Source organism: Oncorhynchus clarkii, chromosome 21 (assembly GCF_045791955.1).
Source record: "Oncorhynchus clarkii lewisi isolate Uvic-CL-2024 chromosome 21, UVic_Ocla_1.0, whole genome shotgun sequence".
In the NCBI taxonomy this organism is placed as follows: domain Eukaryota; kingdom Metazoa; phylum Chordata; class Actinopteri; order Salmoniformes; family Salmonidae; genus Oncorhynchus; species Oncorhynchus clarkii.
This window is the reverse complement of record NC_092167.1, coordinates 30,831,798-30,850,849: the sequence shown is the minus strand read 5'-3', so window position 1 is coordinate 30,850,849 and position 19,052 is coordinate 30,831,798. Positions and strand designations below refer to the sequence as shown.

General features: G+C 43.1%; 2 protein-coding genes across 2 annotated transcripts; both read left to right on the top strand.

Annotated features, from left to right (window-relative positions):
- Positions 1 to 9,901: 9,901 nt before the first annotated feature.
- Positions 9,902 to 12,983, top strand: LOC139379184 (kelch-like protein 33). The gene is given in 6 exon segments (XM_071122006.1): positions 9,902 to 10,281; positions 10,283 to 10,611; positions 11,092 to 12,031; positions 12,156 to 12,202; positions 12,205 to 12,325; positions 12,461 to 12,983. Coding segments are annotated over 6 exon segments (2,340 nt in total).
- Positions 12,984 to 15,774: 2,791 nt separating this feature from the next.
- On the top strand, positions 15,775 to 18,216 carry LOC139379395 (cerebellin 11). Its single transcript, XM_071122202.1, has 3 exons — positions 15,775 to 16,111; positions 17,111 to 17,245; positions 17,526 to 18,216. Exons 1-3 carry the CDS (start codon positions 15,889 to 15,891, stop codon positions 17,810 to 17,812), a joined length of 645 nt encoding a protein of 214 aa, XP_070978303.1. The 5' UTR covers positions 15,775 to 15,888; the 3' UTR covers positions 17,813 to 18,216.
- Positions 18,217 to 19,052: the final 836 nt, after the last annotated feature.

Sequence of the window (19,052 nt, the reverse complement as noted above, 5' to 3'; positions counted from 1 at the left end):
CGAGCTGCCAGTCTGCAATGAGCTGCCAGTCTGCACGGAGCTGCCAGTCTGCACGGAGCTGCCAGTCTGCACGGAGCTGTCAGTCTGCATAGAGCTGCCAGTCTGCATAGAGCTGCCAGTCTGCAAGGAGCCGCCAGAGCTGCCAGTCTGCAAGGAGCCGCCAGAGCTGCCAGTCAGCATGGAGCAGCCAGTCAGCATGGAGCAGCCAGAGCAGCCAGTCAGCATGGAGCAGCCAGAACTGCCAGTCAGCCAGACTCTTCCAGATCTGCCAGTCAGCCAGACTCTTCCAGATCTGCCAGTCAGCCAGACACTTCCAGATCTGCCAGTCAACCAGACTCTTCCAGATCTGCCAGTCAACCAGACTCTTCCAGATCTGCCAGTCAACCAGACTCTTCCAGATCTGCCAGTCAACCAAACTCTTCCAGATCTGCCAGTCAACCAGACTCTTCCAGATCCGCCAGTCAGCCGGGATCTGCCAGAACCGCCAGTCAGCCAGGATCTGCCAGTCAGCCAGGATCTGCCAGCCAGCCAGGATCTGGTAGATTCATCAACTGAGCTTCCTCTCACTCCTGAGCCTCCTCTCACTTCTGAGCTTCCTCTCACTCCCGAGCTTCCTCTCACTCCCGAGCTTCCTCTCACTCCCGAGCTTCCTCTCACTCCCGAGCTTCCTCTCACTCCCGAGCTTCCTCTCACTCCCGAGCTTCCTCTCACTCCCGAGCTTCCCCTCAGTCCCGAGCTGCCTCAGTCCCGATCTGCTCCTCAGTCCAGTGGGGTTTTGGGTGAGGACTACTAGGCCATGGTCGGCGGCGAGGGTGGACTATCCAGAGACGCGAGGGGACTAAGACATTGACTGAGTGGGGTCCACGTCCCGCGCCGGAGCCGCCACCATGGACAGACGCCCACCCGGACCCTCCCTATTGTTTTGAGGTGCGTTCGGGAGTCCGCACCTTAGGGGGGGGGGGTTCTGTCAAGCCCTGGTCTAAGTATTTTGTGTTTTTCTTCATGTATTGGGTCAGGCCAGGGTGTGGCATGGGTTTTTGTATGTGGTGTGTATGTATGGGGATTGTAGCTAGTGGGGTGTTCTAGCTAAGTCTATGGCTGTCTGAAGTGGTTCTCAATCAGAGGCAGGTGTTTATCGTTGTCTCTGATTGGGAACCATATTTAGGCAGCCATATTCTTTGAGTTTGTCGTGGGTGATTGTCCTTAGTGTCCTGATGTCCTTGTTCGGAGTTAGTTTACACAAGTATAGGCTGTTTCGGTTTTCGTTACGTTTATTGTTTTTGTAGTGTTTGTATTTAGATTCGTATTTCGTTTGTTGAATAAACATGGATCGCAATCTACACGCTGCATTTTGGTCCGACTCTCCTTCTCACCAAGAAAACCGTTACACACGTGCACCGAATACACCTTACAGTGAAATGCTTACTTACAGGCTCTAACCAATAGTGGAAAAAAAGTATTAGGTGAACAATAGGTATGTAAAGAAATAAAAACAACAGTAAAAAGACAGGCTATATATACAGTAGAGAGGCTATAAAAGTAGCGAGGCTACATACAGACACCGGTTAGTCAGGCTGATTGAGCTAGTATGTACATGTAGATATGCTAAAGTGACTATGTGTATATGATGAACAGAGAGTAGCAGTAGCGTAAAAGAGGGGTTGGTGGGTGGCAAGACACAATGCAGATAGCCCGGTTAGCCAATGTACGGGAGCACTGGTTGGTCGGCCCAATTGAGGTAGTATGTACATGAATGTATAGGTAAAGTGACTATGCATATATGATAAACAGAGAGTAACAGCAGCGTAAAAGGGGGGTTGGAGGGGGGCACACAATGCAAATAGTCCGGGTAGCCATTTGATTACCTGTTCAGGAGTCTTATGGCTTGGGGGTAAAAACTGTTGAGAAGCATTTTTGTCCTAGACTTGGCACTCCGGTACCGCTTGCCATGCGGTAGTAGTGAGAACAGTCTATGACTGGGGTGGCTGGGGTCTTTGACCATTTTTAGGGCCTGACACCGCCTGGTGTAGAGGTGCTGGATGGTAGGCAGCTTAGCGCCAGTGATGTACTGGACCGTACACACTACCCTCTGTAGTGCCTTGCGGTCGGAGGCCGAGCAATTGCCGTACCAGGCAGTGACGCAACCAGTCAGGATGCTCTCGATGTTGCAGCTGTAGAATTTTTTGAGGATCTCAGGACCCATGCCAAATCTTTTTAGTTTCCTGAGGGGGAATAGGCTTTGTCGTGCCCTCTTCACGACTGTCTTGGTTTGTTTGGACCATTTTGTTTGTTGGCCGTGCAGTCATGAGTGAACAGGGAGTACAGGAGGGGAGTCATATCGTGTGGTCGATATGAAGGTGCTCGCATGAGTTTAGTCTTGACAGTGTTTGCAACATATGTACCAAGTTTTGTTACAATACGAATATCCGTGACTGATTTCTATGCATTTATGTTCCAGACCACTTCCATTAATGCTTATTGATTAATAGTGGCCATGTTGTTTTAGGGACTAGTTTGGAAAATATTGCATTGAGAGACCTTTGTCCATACAGTAGATGCCACATATTGTTTTGAGCAGTAGCATTTGAGGGAGTAGAGTTTTGAGTGGTTTTCACAAAATTCTAAAAGGCAGAAAACCCATCATGGAGGATCTTATGGGTCCTCTTATGCAACGTTTTATCCTCCTTGGCCTTATTATTTGAATTGTTTGCCAAATTGTCAGAACCGTAATAATAATAATAACAATAATGAATGTCAACAAACAGCTTCACTGCTACTATATTTGTATATACAGTGCCTTGCGAAAGTATTCGGCCCCCTTGAACTTTGCGACCTTTTGCCACATTTCAGGCTTCAAACATAAAGATATAAAACTGTATTTTTTTGTGAAGAATCAACAATAAGTGGGACACAATCATGAAGTGGAACGACATTTATTGGATATTTCAAACTTTTTTAACAAATCAAAAACTGAAAAATTGGGCGTGCAAAATTATTCAGCCCCTTTACTTTCATTGCAGCAAACTCTCTCCAGAAGTTCAGTGAGGATCTCTGAATGATCCAATGTTGACCTAAATGACTAATGATGATAAATACAATCCACCTGTGTGTAATCAAGTCTCCGTATAAATGCACCTGCACTGTGATAGTCTCAGAGGTCCGTTAAAAGCGCAGAGAGCATCATGAAGAACAAGGAACACACCAGGCAGGACCGAGATACTGTTGTGAAGAAGTTTAAAGCCGGATTTGGATACAAAAAGATTTCCCAAGCTTTAAACATCCCAAGGAGCACTGTGCAAGCGATAATATTGAAATGGAAGGAGTATCAGACCACTGCAAATCTACCAAGACCTGGCCGTCCCTCTAAACTTTCAGCTCATACAAGGAGAAGACTGATCAGAGATGCAGCCAAGAGGCCCATGATCACTCTGGATGAACTGCAGAGATCTACAGCTGAGGTGGGAGACTCTGTCCATAGGACAACAATCAGTCGTATATTGCACAAATCTGGCCTTTATGGAAGAGTGGCAAGAAGAAAGCCATTTCTTAAAGATATCCATAAAAAGTGTTGTTTAAAGTTTGCCACAAGCCACCTGGGAGACACACCAAACATGTGGAAGAAGGTGCTCTGGTCAGATGAAACCAAAATTGAACTTTTTGGCAACAATGCAAAACGTTATGTTTTGCGTAAAAGCAACACAGCTCATCACCCTGAACACACCATCCCCACTGTCAAACATGGTGGTGGCAGCATCATGGTTTGGGTCTGCTTTTCTTCAGCAGGGACAGGGAAGATGGTTAAAATTGATGGGAAGATGGATGGAGCCAAATACAGGACCATTCTGGAAGAAAACCTGATGGAGTCTGCAAAAGACCTGAGACTGGGACGGAGATTTGTCTTCCAACAAGACAATGATCCAAAACATAAAGCAAAATCTACAATGGAATGGTTCAAAAATAAACATATCCAGGTGTTAGAATGGCCAAGTCAAAGTCCAGACCTGAATCCAATCGAGAATCTGTGGAAAGAACTGAAAACTGCTGTTCACAAATGCTCTCCATCCAACCTCACTGAGCTCGAGCTGTTTTGCAAGGAGGAATGGGAAAAAAATGTCAGTCTCTCGATGTGCAAAACTGATAGAGACATACCCCAAGCGACTTGCAGCTGTAATCGCAGCAAAAGGTGGCGCTACAAAGTATTAACTTAAGGGGGCTGAATAATTTTGCACGCCCAATTTTTCAGTTTTTTTTTGATTTGTTAAAAAAGTTTGAAATATCCAATAAATGTCGTTCCACTTCATGATTGTGTCCCACTTGTTGTTGATTCTTCACAAAAAAATACAGTTTTATATCTTTATGTTTGAAGCCTGAAATGTGGCAAAAGGTCGCAAAGTTCAAGGGGGCCGAATACTTTCGCAAGGCACTGTACATTTTCAGGTATGAGTTTCCATGGTTAAGGCTATGCAGCACCACCTACTGAACAGTTGATTTATATACAGCTATGCCTTTGGTATCCCATCCAAGGCTTTAACCAAGCTCAGCTTTGATATTTGCCGCTGACGAGTATCAATGAGTTGTTGTGAGATCTCCACTTAATAACTAAATAGATTCCCTGCTGCGATCAGTCCTCCTCCTCCTCCTGTCCTCCTCCTCTACTTCGCTTCTCTTGTCCTCCTTCCCCTCCTACTCTTCTCCCCCTCTTTCTTCTTTCCCCCTTCCTCCTCCATCTGCTCCTCCTCGTGGAGGACTTTGCTTATTTTTTCAATAGGTGTCCCATTGCATGTGTCAAGCATGTCAGACAGTGGGGTGCAAGTGCTTTGACATTCTTATGTCCCATGTAAGAGACATTAGAAAGCTTAGCTTCCATGTCTCTTGTATGTTTTTTTTACACAATACATGCAACATTTCTGTTATGTCTGAATATTAACCACCCATGTAAATCAGATACTGTGTTACAAGAATCGACGTTCCATGTAGAATATATAAGAATCTTGTTGAATTCTTCTATATCTGTTACATATGCACATTGCTGCAAAGTCAATACATTGCAGTACCTAAAACATGCAAGGAGACATGCATGGAGGCATTCTTTTGCAACTTGGCTCTGTTATCGCTGAGACAGACCGTTTCATCTAAAGATGTTGTTTATCACAGCACATTGTGGTGCAACCAATAAGCACTTATTCATTCATTATTAGTAGCCATATACACTCTCCGCTATTTGACAAACTCCAGACAATGATCTCATGACTTAAGCCATGAATTCATTCATGTTCATTCACAACTTATAAAGTATTTAATAAAGCAAATAAGCGCAGTATTGAAACACTTAGATGGCACCTTCATGTAAAGTGTAACCAAGATCATGACATCAAGATAAGTGTGACATGCGTCACGTAATTGTGATTAGTTCCAGGTGTTGCCTGTGAGTGTGGGGTTTTGTGTATTTCCAGTGATGGGGTTTTGTGTATTTCCAGTGATGGGGTTTTGTGTATTTCCAGTGATGGGGTTTTGTGTATTTCCAGTGATGGGGTTTTGTGTATTCCCAGTGATGGGGTTTGTGTATAAATGCCCAGTGATGGGGTTTGTGTATAAATGCCCAGTGATGGGGTTTTGTGTATAAATGCCCAGTGATGGGGTTTTGTGTATAAATGCCCAGTGATGGGGTTTTGTGTATAAATGCCCAGTGATGGGGTTTTGTGTATTCCCAGTGATGGGGTTTTGTGTATAAATGCCCAGTGATGGGGTTTTGTGTATAAATGCCCAGTGATGGGGTTTTGTGTATTCCCAGTGATGGGGTTTGTGTATAAATGCCCAGTGATGGGGTTTTGTGTATAAATGCCCAGTGATGGGGTTTTGTGTATAAATGCCCAGTGATGGGGTTTTGTGTATAAATGCCCAGTGATGGGGTTTTGTGTATAAATGCCCAGTGATGGGGTTTTGTGTATTCCCAGTGATGGGGTTTTGTGTATAAATGCCCAGTGATGGGGTTTTGTGTATAAATGCCCAGTGATGGGGTTTTGTGTATACATGCCCAGTGATGGGATTTTGTGTATAAATGCCCAGTGATGGGGTTTGTGTATAAATAAGTGATGGGGCGGCAGGGTAGCCTAGTGGTTAGAGTGTTGGACTAGTAACCGGAAGGTTGCAAGTTCAAACCCCCCAGCTGTCGTTCTGCCCCTGAACAGGCACTTAACCCACTGTTCCTAGGCCATCATTGAAAATAAGAATTTGTTCTTAACTGACTTGCCTAGTTAAATAAAGGTAAAAAAAATAATAAAATAAAAAATAAATAAATGCCCGGGTTTTGTGTATAAATGCCCAGTGATGGGGTTTGTGTATAAATGCCCAGTGATGGGGTTTTGTGTATTCCCAGTGATGGGGTTTGTGTATAAATGCCCAGTGATGGGGTTTTGTGTATAAATGCCCAGTGATGTTTTTTTTTGTATAAATGCCCAGTGATGGGGGTTTGTGTATAAATGCCCAGTGATGGGGTTTTGTGTATAAATGCCCAGTGATGGGGTTTTGTGTATAAATGCCCAGTGATGGGGTTTGTGTATAAATGCCCAGTGATGGGGTTTTGTGTATAAATGCCCAGTGATGGGGGTTTGTGTATAAATGCCCAGTGATGGGGTTTTGTGTATAAATGCCCAGTGATGGAGTTTTGTGTATAAATGCCCAGTGATGGGGTTTTGTGTATAAATGCCCAGTGATGGGGTTTTGTGTATAAATGCCCAGTGATGGGGTTTTGTGTATAAATGCCCAGTGATGGGGTTTTGTGTATAAATGCCCAGTGATGGGGTTTTGTGTATAAATGCCCAGTGATGGGGTTTTGTGTATAAATGCCCAGTGATGGGGTTTTGTGTATAAATGCCCAGTGATGGGGTTTGTGTATAAATGCCCAGTGATGGGGTTTTGTGTATACATGCCCAGTGATGGGGTTTTGTGTATACATGCCCAGTGATGGGGTTTTGTGTATAAATGCCCAGTGATGGGGTTTTGTGTATAAATGCCCAGTGATGGGGTTTTGTGTATAAATGCCCAGTGATGGGGTTTGTGTATAAATGCCCAGTGATGGGGTTTGTGTATAAATGCCCAGTGATGGGGTTTTGTGTATAAATGCCCAGTGATGGGGTTTTGTGTATAAATGCCCAGTGATGGGGTTTTGTGTATAAATGCCCAGTGATGGGGTTTTGTGTATAAATGCCCAGTGATGGGGTTTTGTGTATAAATGCCCAGTGATGGGGTTTTGTGTATAAATGCCCAGTGATGGGGTTTGTGTATAAATGCCCAGTGATGGGGGTTTGTGTATAAATGCCCAGTGATGGGGGTTTGTGTATAAATGCCCAGTGATGGGGTTTTGTGTATAAATGCCCAGTGATGGGGTTTTGTGTATAAATGCCCAGTGATGGGGTTTTGTGTATACATGCCCAGTGATGGGGTTTTGTGTATACATGCCCAGTGATGGGGTTTTGTGTATAAATGCCCAGTGATGGGGTTTGTGTATAAATGCCCAGTGATGGGGTTTTGTGTATAAATGCCCAGTGATGGGGGTTTGTGTATAAATGCCCAGTGATGGGGTTTTGTGTATAAATGCCCAGTGATGGGGTTTTGTGTATAAATGCCCAGTGATGGGGTTTTGTGTATAAATGCCCAGTGATGGGGTTTTGTGTATAAATGCCCAGTGATGGGGTTTTGTGTATAAATGCCCAGTGATGGGGTTTTGTGTATAAATGCCCAGTGATGGGGTTTTGTGTATAAATGCCCAGTGATGGGGTTTTGTGTATAAATGCCCAGTGATGGGGTTTGTGTATAAATGCCCAGTGATGGGGGTTTGTGTATAAATGCCCAGTGATGGGGTTTTGTGTATAAATGCCCAGTGATGGGGTTTTGTGTATAAATGCCCAGTGATGGGGTTTTGTGTATACATGCCCAGTGATGGGGTTTTGTGTATACATGCCCAGTGATGGGGTTTTGTGTATAAATGCCCAGTGATGGGGTTTGTGTATAAATGCCCAGTGATGGGGTTTTGTGTATAAATGCCCAGTGATGGGGGTTTGTGTATAAATGCCCAGTGATGGGGTTTTGTGTATAAATGCCCAGTGATGGGGTTTTGTGTATAAATGCCCAGTGATGGGGTTTTGTGTATAAATGCCCAGTGATGGGGTTTTGTGTATAAATGCCCAGTGATTCCCTGTGTTCGGCAGATCCCTTTTTATCCGTGAGTGCCCCTCTCCCTCCAGATCCACTCTCTGTCTTCCTGAGCAGGCCTTCCTCAACTATGCACTTTTGTAATTGTTATTGAAAGCTGATATTGAATCTAACTATTGGATAGCCTGTTGTTCAAGTGTCAGCGCTGAAGATCATGTTTGATATGTGCAGACCGCTCCTATTGTTGACTATTTATGGTGATATTGATCTCATTGCTGCAACAGAAAATAATAATAATAAGGTCTTATCACGTCCATGCTTCACCTTTGATGTGAAGAACCTGTGTTTTGTTCATGTTTCGTTGTATTTAATAGGTATCCGAGTACCTCGCCTCGTTAAACAAAGTGACGTAGCGGCTACGAACTTCAACCTGTTACACAAGGTCATGAAAATGTTATCCCCAACCAACCAAGAGCAATCAAAAGAGCAAAGCAACATGAACTACACATATGGTGGTAATGTAATAATTGGAGTGAGCATTATCAAGGAGTAACTGACAGTAATGACCAGGCTGTGCTGTAAAGGGCCAGGGTTAAAATAGGGGTCAACTGTTTTTTTTATATATTTTTTTATGTATAGACTCAATAGGCTGAAGGGTAAATGTCCTATTCTCTGCCCTTCACACTCCTTTTTCCTACCTCCTTGACCCAGATTCCCCAGTGTTTGGCTGTGGAGGAGCAACACAATCCCGCTGACCCTCTACGCATGCCATACCCCTACTGATCCCCTAGTAACATGCCCCAGAATGCATTGGGAGGTGGCGGCCAAGGCCTTGGGATGTCTAGGAGAAGCCTTGGGATTGGGGGAGCTCAGCCTAAAACAATCCCCTTTTTTACGGTTCTAGGGTTTTGATCTTCTATGCTTCACATGTTATACATAGTAAAAACGGCAGGAAAATTATTAAAAACTGTGAGAAATGTATTGAGAAAACAGGAAATAATGATGGAGGAGTGTGTGGGGAAATGATGAAGAGAAAATGGGAGAATGGCAAGATGCAGTCTTGTGTATTCTACTGTAAGACATCTCTCCATCACTAACACAACAATCTATCTATCACATGGTAAAATTGTGGACATTGCCACTCTGAAACCCAAACCCTTTATTATCTATTATTGTTTAGTTCGTACTGTGGAAAGACTTTGAGGAATGAGAACCTGGACCAGAAACAGAGACAATAGTTTACTGTGAGATCTGCTCTGTATGACTATGAGTATATATATAGCTGCTTGTTCGGGGGGTTTATAAAGGGTTCTGTCAAATAGGGGTCAGTACACACGAGTAGAAGGAAGGGGAAGAGGAAACAACAGAGATAACTGACCCTGTATGGGGGGTGGAAGAGAAGACTGCAGTATAAAGATCACACACATTCTATAGCTAAGAGCCACTACAGATGCTTGAACACTGATACGACTATACTGTTCTGTTGTATTTCTCCACAAAAACCTGTGTCAAGTAAGTGACTTTCTGATTTTTTTTGTGTGACAACAGATTTTACTGTTTTTTCTTTGTGGTATTTTTTCCTAGATTTATTGGTAAGCTGTAGGTAGGGAGACTGTTGGACATTTGTTGACATAAGCGATGGCTTTAGCTGGATCAAGCTTCCAAGGGGGCTTGGAGACTCTATGGAGACAAGATAAAGAATTGATGGGGGAAGGGCACAATATAGAGGCAGATCGAGAGGGAAAAGGGCATGCAAGGGAGTCAGTACAGTAAGATAGCTCTAGAGAGAGGGCTAGCTGAAAAAGATGATAATAAGGTTCAAGAAGTGAAAGAAGTGAAAGAAGAGCGGGCAGTTGATGGAGAGCAGAAAGGGGTAATAGATGATGTGGATACAACAAGGGTATACAGCAGAGACTCATATGCCAGAGATACGTTCAAAGCCCTGGAGCAGCTCAGGGACTCGTCTCTCCTCACTGACCTGACTCTGAGCACTGAGAATGGACAGCGTCTCCACGCACACTCCCTTGTCCTGGCTGCTGTCAGCTCCCTGGTACATCACTCCCTAACACACCAGAGGCTGCCTAAGTGGGATGAAGAGATGGAGAAGATGAGGGAGAGGAGAGATACAGACAGAGATATTCATCAGTCTGGGTTCTGAGATGAGGTGTGTAGGGCTGGCAGGGGTGACCGAGTTTGCCTACACTGGTGCCATATCAGCTCTGAACAGAGATTCACTGGCCCAGAAACAGACTGCAGCTAAAACACTAGGGGTCCCCAGAGTTCTAGAACTCTGCAGGAAAGAGGAGGGGAAGATGAAGAAGGGAGTAGAGAAGAGGGCTGAAGAAAAGAAGGTATTTGCTGGAGAACAGATGAAGCTCACTCTTCAGTCAATCAGACAGCTGTGGAAAGAGGGAGTGGGCTGTGATGTGGAGCTGGAGGTTGATGGGACATCATTCCATGGTTAGTAAACTGGTGTCAAAACACATCATGACTATGTACTGTACAATGATAGAGAAGACAATTCATTTATTTTGTAGGTGGGAGCGTCCGAGATCAAGCTAAATAACCCATGCATGCTTATAATGGTAATAATATTGATTTTTAGCATATAATAATATGATTTGAAATAATAATAGGATGATATATAATATATTAATATTACTAATATATTAATATATTACAACATGATATTATAATGAGAAAATATATAAATGAAAAATAAATTGTTTATATTTTTGTAATAATTGTTGGGGGCTCGTCCGGGATCAACAAAATAAAATGATGTTGACTTCAAATATTCCTACTTTCTGTCTTAAATCTGAATTCAGAAGAGTCATGATAAACCAGATGGGGAAGTAGTCTATTTATGAGCTACCTGATTATAATAAGGATGATAACATCAATAATCCATTTTCTCTTCTCTCTCCTGTCTCCTCCAAGTCCACAAAGTGCTCATGGCTGCCAGTAGTGACTTCTTCCGGGGAATGTTCACCAGCGGGATGAAGGAATCCCAGCAGCCCTGTGTGGCCCTTCCCTTCCTGGAGGCTGCTGAGCTGGAGGCCATGATTGGCTGCTCCTACAGTGGGTCCCTCCCCCTCAGCTGGGGGCGTGTCTTTGAGATTACCTGCACCGCCCTCCAGCTCCAGTTCCAGCCCGCCCTCTCGCTGTGCCTCAACTTCCTGGAACAGGAAATCGATGCTCACTCCTGCCTGGACGTGGCCTCCTTCGCTGAGGCTTATGGGATGCCGGAACTCCTCGAAGTGGCAAACAGTTTTGTCCTGAGACACTTCCAAAACGTGGCAGCCACCCCTAAATTTCAAGACCTGCCAGCCAAGAAGCTTAGAAGATATCTGAAAAGCGATTCCCTCTTTGTGCCCTCTGAGCTTGTCGTCTTCAAGGCTGTGGTGGCTTGGATCGAGGCGTGTCCCAGCAAAAGGCTTAAACTCACCAAAGAGCTGATGAAGAAAGTCCACTTTCCCCTCATGAACGTCAAGGAGTTCAATGAAGTTATAACCACAAAACTGTGGTCTGAACACAACACGGAAGGTCTCTACCTGACTATACTAGTGGACTTTCACTCCCATCACGTTGCACCTCAAACCCTGTGCAGGGTTTACTTGCCAAAGGACAGTCTAGTCTTGGTGGGTGGAGATCAGATCTCTGCCGACTTTAGCCGCCGATCTCCCAGCCGAGAACTGTGGTTCGGAAACTCTCTGAGGAACTACACAGGCATTGTAAAGAATGTGGAATGGAGGTTGCTTGGAGAGATGCCAAAGCCACCAAGGCTAAGTCACGAGGTGGCGGTACTCACAGGGAAGTTGTACGTGGTCGGGGGACAGAGTTATGAAGGCACACTTGACGTTTTCAACTCGACATACAGGTGAGATAAGACGCTTTGGGTTTGTATCTACTAACCAATGAGTCTTTTAGGTATGACATGATTTATATTTTTATGTTTTTACATGATTTCCTTCCTTCATCTCTCATTCTTTATTGTCTTTCAGATATGATCCGCTTCAGAACCTCTGGGAGAGGTTGGCTGACTTGCATAAGACAGGTGCAACTTTTCCATGGTTGTGCTGGACAGGATGATATATGCCATTGGAGGGGACATTGATCCAGAAACTAACCTGGATAGTGTGGAGCGCTACTGTCCAAACACAGATACCTGGAGGTAGGTTTTTTTTTTGGTAACTCAAAAGAGAAGGGTAACACAGAATTGCTTGCAGTAGTTCATGTTCCATTGGATATTTAAGTAAAACGTTGTTTCTTTGTTGCTATCATTACCAACTTTGGCCTTCCCTGTTAGCTTTTCACAACCCTTGGATATGACATTGAGCTGCCATGCTGCCACAATGTTGGATGGAAAGATTTTCATCTCAGGGGGGTTGGACTGCAGGCACCAGTGTCGAGTATCCATGTTTCTGTACCACCCTGAGAGAGGAACCACCTACCTGGCCGAGATGAGCCAACCTCGAGCCCGTCACTGCATGGAGACTTTAAACGGCAATCTTTACGTGGCAGGAGGTGTCACTGTTGATGAAAACATGACGTCTATCGACCAGCTGGCCTGTGAGGTCTATGACTCGGCTAGTGACTTTTGGAGTGCTCTCACACCCCTGGCCGTCCCCCATGTTGGAGCAGCCTCTGTGGTTCTGGAGGGGATGCTCTATGTGCTGGGAGGATACTGCCAAGAGGACTACAGGGAGACCAGACTGGTTCATCATTATGATCCCACCATCCAATTTTGGGAGAATATGGGTGAGATGCCAGGACCCAACACTGACATACGAGCCTGTTTGCTGCACCTACCCAACCACTTAAGACAATGACACATCACTATAAATCCCATAAGACTACACTACATTTGTCAGGGAACAGAAACGGAACCGGGAATGAAAGTGAGTCATAGTGTTCTGGAACAGAACCGTTATTTTAAACGCATGGGGCTGGTATTTAACGTTTTTTATGTTCCGGGTATTGTCCCACAAAAATATGCAACAAAGCATGTTTTGAATCCTTGTGCCGCTGTGAACACAGAAGCTTGTTAGCTAGTGTATGAATTTTATGAATAATTACTAAATTATGTATACATTTAACGTAGAACTATAACTAACAGAATTCTACCCTGTCTCTGTATAATGATAAATAATGTTTGTCCATAAGAAAGAGGGACTGTTAGCAGGCAAGGAACTGTGGCAGACAACTTGTGATTTACCATCACCAAATGGACAGGCTGAAATCAACACCAACGAGCGATGGAGAGGAACCACTATCACTGCTATGCCATCCCGAGTTCAACAAGCCAGACAATTGGGCATTTCAGCAATATATAACAGCATGTCCAATTTGTGATGGTAAATGCCCACTAATGTATTGCTAATGGACAGTGTCCAATACACATAATACATTGCTAGTCTTAACATGTTATACTGCAGTTGGACAGTGTCCATTGCTAATATATAGCAATTGGACAGTGTCCATTACACATATGCTATATTGTCAGTGTGAACATGCTCTTTAGCAAGTTGACAGTGTCCATTGCCAATATCTATTCATAAGGACTTCCCATTACGAAATGGACATGCTGAATCAACACCAACGAGAAATTCTAACTTCTTATGACTTCCTATGATCAAACTTGACAAATAGACCTTCTAGGTCGATTCAGGGCTTAACATAGTGATATATCTCATTTGGTATGTATATAGGCCATCTCAACATTATATATGCTACTTGCACATGGTTCACTGACTTTTGGGTTTGGAAGCCAACTTCCTATGATCATATATGGCAAATGGACATAACCTCCTGATTTAGTACTTTCAATTCTTATGTATGCCATTTGGACATTTCCTATGCCATTTGGACATGGTTCACTTACTTTGGGTTCGGTAGCCAACTTCCTATTGGGCATATATGGCAAATGGACATAAAATCCTGATTTAGTACTTTCAATATATGTCACTTGGGGGCGGCAGGTAGCCTAGTGGTTAGAGCATTGGGCCAGTAACCGACTTGCTATGTTCATATATGGCAAATGGACAAAACATTGGCCTTATGGACAAACTAGCATTCAATTTATTTTTTTTGTCCAAAACGCACTTTTTACGGGGTTTTAAAGTTTGAAAAAAAACAGATTTAGAAGATTACACCCTTGAGACCTGACTTTCTGACCATTTCCCATATAGAATCCTGCACGCTTGCCCCCTTTGGAATTTTTGGTTAATTACACCCGACATTTGCCATGTTCCACTTGCAATATGTTTTGGACCAATTGCCCCCCAATTGAGTGGTATTTGTAATTGTGTATATGTTTCGCCCAATGCCAATAAGTGTAATTATAATTGAACTACACCAAGCCAGAGGCCCTCACAAGGCATCACCTGCGCTCCCATCCCCCGGTTCTACACATTAACCTCACCAGTCCTAATATAATCAACCCAGTACCACGGATCTGGACTTTTGATTGCCCGCAACTGGCTAATTAGCAATTATGTCCAAGGATACCTCACTTAAGAACACTCTTATCAACTCAACTCAGTCCTGCTAGTTACCTCAGCTGTGGCCCTCTTAAGGAAAACCTCGCTCTAGGAGTACCCTCAACAGGGGCTTTTGTTAATTTTGAATTAAAAAAAATATTTTCATCTCTTTTTGATAGATTAGATTGTCCAAGCTCACCTCTCTCAGTACTATGTTCACTGCCAGATGGTGCTTACAGAGACGAACGCCTTGCTTCTAGTCCTTAGGAAACTTTGCAGTATTTTGTTTTTTAATGTATTATTTCTTACATTGTTAGCCCAGAAAATCTTAACTGTTATGAACTCATTACCCAACATTGGGAGAATTTGGGCAAGATGCCCGGACACAACACAGACATACGAGCCTGTCTGCTCCGCCTGTCCAACCACTTAAGACAATGAGAAAGGGAACTTTAGAGGGTGAGAAAGAGGTTGGGGTCCAATTTAATTTATAATTCCAAATTAGATTCCGGAAATCAAGCAGGAAGTGGAGAATTTACTTGGAATTTAATTGATATTGCAGCAACTTTCAGAAAACGTAATTGCTATTGATTTGGAATTTAGGCTGTCTGAACTGGAATTTAATTGACATTGAAGAAGAAAATCATCCTTGGAATGGAATTGGAATTTGTGGAATTGATCTCAACCCTTGTTATGACTATACAACACAACAACACAGAGAAGGAGCTTGGCTGCCATTAATCTACAGGTGAGAGAAAATGTATTGTATGCCAGAAATTAGTCTCATTCTTTATCACTGATATAATTTTTTGACTGAAAAATGTAAAGATGTGTGATGATATTATTAAATACCTTATGACGTTACAAATAGCCTGATTTGCGTTCAGAAGTAAATACTGTACACTGTAATATTATTCTGCTTATGTAATTGTAGGCATTTACTAGTTCTTAAACTCGTTCTTACAGTGATGAAATCATGAACAGAATTTGGAAAAGCCTAAATTTGGAAACAAATGAAAGTCCAATAGGAAAGAGAGAGACAACGAGAGCAAAAGAGCAAGTTCAAGTCAGCCAGCCAATGAGCACCAATATCCATGTGTCTGGCGTTAATGATCAACTGTAGCCCTATTCACTCAGTATTTACAAAGCTTCTCAGAGTAGAAGTACTGAGCAAGGGTTGGTTTTCCCTCTTAGATCATAGCGAATAAGATTACTAAGGAAACGCTGAGAGCTACTCCACTCTCCCGAGAGGATAATGAAAATGATGATGAAGAGGACGGCTACTGGCTGGCTGGTCTTGCTGGGCTACGTGTGTCTGGCTCAAGAAGAGGAGGTTTTGGGTTCTGTGGTGAATATCTACACTGAACTGAAGGAGCTTAGGTCTTTGGTGGGAGAGCTGAGCACTAAGCTCCATACAGCAGAGGCAGACCTGAAAGAGCAGAGAGCTATGGTGGATAAGCTGAATAAAGAGAGAGAAGGTACAGTAAATTGTAAATATAAATGAATGAGTATTTATAAGCAGTTATTTCTAAAGCATTTATAAACATGTACTCAATCAAATCAATCCAATTTATTGCTAAAGCCCTTTTTACATCAGCAGATGTCATCAAAGTACAATACAGAAACCCAGCCTAAAATCCCTAGAAAGGCAGGAATTTAGGATGAAACCTAGAGGCTCTGAGGAGTGGCCAGTCCTCTTCTGGCTGTGCCGGGTGGAGATTATAAGAGTACATGGCCATTTAAGGCCAGATTGTTCTTCAAGATGTTCATATGTTCATAGATGACCAGCAGGGTCAAATAATTATCAGTGGTTATAGAGGGTGCAACAGGTCCGTACCTCAGGAGTAAATGTCAGTTGGCTTTTCATAGCCGAGCATTCAGATGTCGAGACAGCGGGTGCGGTAGAGAGAGCGAGAGAGTTGAAAACAGCACGTCAGGTGAAAAGGTCAGGGTTCCCTAGCCGCAGGCAGAACAGTTGAAACTGGAGCAGCAGCACAACCAAGTGGACTGGGGACAGCCAGGAGTCATCAGGCCATGTAGTCCGGAGACATGATCCTAGGGCTCAAGTCCTCAGGATTGGCTTATTATCATGAAAATGCACATAAAGTGTTACCCAATACTTTACAGGTCAACATATATAAATGTATATAAGTATATATAAATGTATATAAGTGTATATAAATGTGTATATAAAGTGTTACCCAATGCTTAACAGATCAATAATGCTCACAAATAAGAAAGTCCTCTTCTTGCTCCCCCTTACTCCTTTTTTCTACCAATGCGCAAGTTTGTTTTGCATCGGGTGGGCGGAGTTTGCTCATTCTAGACCATCCCATTAGTCCTAAAGTGAAATCTCCACCCACCTGGGGCACCAGGCCATGCAAAACGAACTTGTCCGTTGTTAGGGATGATGATGTTCTCATTGCTGTGTTGTTGTTGATTGATGTTGTTGTTGTTGCTACTATCTTTGCTGGCAGAGCAACCAAAGGTAGCCTTCTCAGCAGCCTTGCTGTCATCAGAAAGTAAACACCACGGGCCCATCGACGCAGAGACTAACCTCATTTTCGGAAAGGTCCTGACCAACATTGGCAGTGCATACAACCCAATCACAGGTCTCGCACTGAACATACTGTATCTACATCATTATGTATAGCAGGGATGGTCAAAAAGGGCCAGTGAGGTGCAGGCTTTGTCCCCAGCCAGTCATGACACATCTCATTCAACTAATACTAAATACTTTTGATTTGTTGAATCAGGTGTGTTACTGCTTGGCTAGAACAAAAGCCTGCACCATTAGGGTTCCTTTGTGCGTACGACTGGTCCACCTGATTTAAGCCTCTAGTAGCAATGGCCAAATGCCACCACTATTTATCGACTCCTTCTATGCCTCAGGTGTCTTCACAGCGCCAGTGAGAGGGGTCTACTACTTCAGATTTTCTGGAAATGGCTTTGCAGGCCATGACATGGGTCTGAGCATATTCAAGGATGGCCAAAGGATGATGTCTGTGTACGAATACCAATCCAGTGGAGAACAGAATGACCATGCGTCCAATGGAGTCACACTGCAGTTGGAGAAGGGCGAAGTGGTCTATATGCGCCTCTGGATCAACACATGGGTCTTCATCGATGGGCGATATGACTACTGCTCCTTCAGTGGCTTCCTGCTCTTTCCTATGTGAAGCAGACAGCACAATGTCAAATTTTCCTCTGTCATGAGATAAAACCCAGATGCAGAAAATATATATGTATATATCCTGTTTTGAAGATGTTTATATCGGTCTGATAATACAGGACTAGTAAAGATGCAATCGTCCCACCTGGCCGATAGCCAGGGAAAATGCAGAGCGCCAAATTCAAATAAAATACTATAAAAAACTAACTGTCATGAAATCACACATGTAAGATACTCAATTAAAGCTACACTTATTGTGAATCCAGCCAACATGTCACATTTCAAAAAGGCTTTTCTGAGAAAGCAAACTATGCTATTATCTGAGGGTAGCACCTCAGTATACAATGTGAGAGAACATATTTCAACCCTGCAGGCGCGACACAAAAAGCAGAAATAAAAATATAAATCATGCCTTACCTTTGACGAGCTTCTTTTGTTGGCACTTCAATATGACCCATAAACATCAGAAATGGTCCTTTTGTTCAATTAATTCCGTCCATGTATATCCAAAATGTCCATTTATTTGGCTCGTTTGATCCAGAAAAACGCCGGTTCCAACTTGCGCAAAGTTACTACAAAATATCTCAAAAGTTACCTGTAAACTTTGCCAAAACATTTCAAACGACTTTTGTAATACAACTTTAGGTATTTTTAAAGTAAATAATCGATACAATTGAAAACGGAATGATCTGTGTTCAATACAAAAAGAAAACAAACTGACGCTGCTTTTCTGGTCACGCGCATCTATCAAACAGTCCACTTCAAGTGACCCTCATTCAAGATGGCTGTGCTTCTTCATTACACAAAGGAAAAACCTCAACCAATTTCTAAAGACTGGTGACATCCAGTGGAAGTGGTAGGAACTGCAAGCAAGTCCTGGTTTCCCAATGAAAATCCATTGAAAAGCGAGTGACCTAAAAAAAAAATCTGAATGGTTTGTCCTCGGGGTTTCGCCTGCTACATAAGTTCTGTTATACTCACAGACATGATTCAAACAGTTTTAGAAAAACTTCAGAGTGTTTTCTATCCAAATATACCAATAATATGCATATATTATCATCTGGGGATGAGTAGCAGGCAGTTGAATTTGGGCATGCTTTTCATCCAAAATTCCAAATGCTGCCCCCTATCCTAGAGAAGTTTTAAGTCTGATAAGTATCTGTACAAAACAGATTATCTGATAATACTTGCTTGATATATGTTTTCCAGTTTCTTGAAATACTTTTTGCAACTTATTTCTAAGTGAA

Excerpts from the sequence above, each read along its gene's own strand:
- LOC139379395 (XM_071122202.1), top strand. The coding sequence starts at position 15,889 with ATGAAAATGATGATGAAGAGGACGGCTACTGGCTGGCTGGTCTTGCTG. Across the intron at positions 16,112-17,110 it reads GCTGAATAAAGAGAGAGAAG|AGCAACCAAAGGTAGCCTTC; the intron begins GTACAGTAAATT and ends CTTTGCTGGCAG. Across the intron at positions 17,246-17,525 it reads TGCATACAACCCAATCACAG|GTGTCTTCACAGCGCCAGTG; the intron begins GTCTCGCACTGA and ends TCTATGCCTCAG.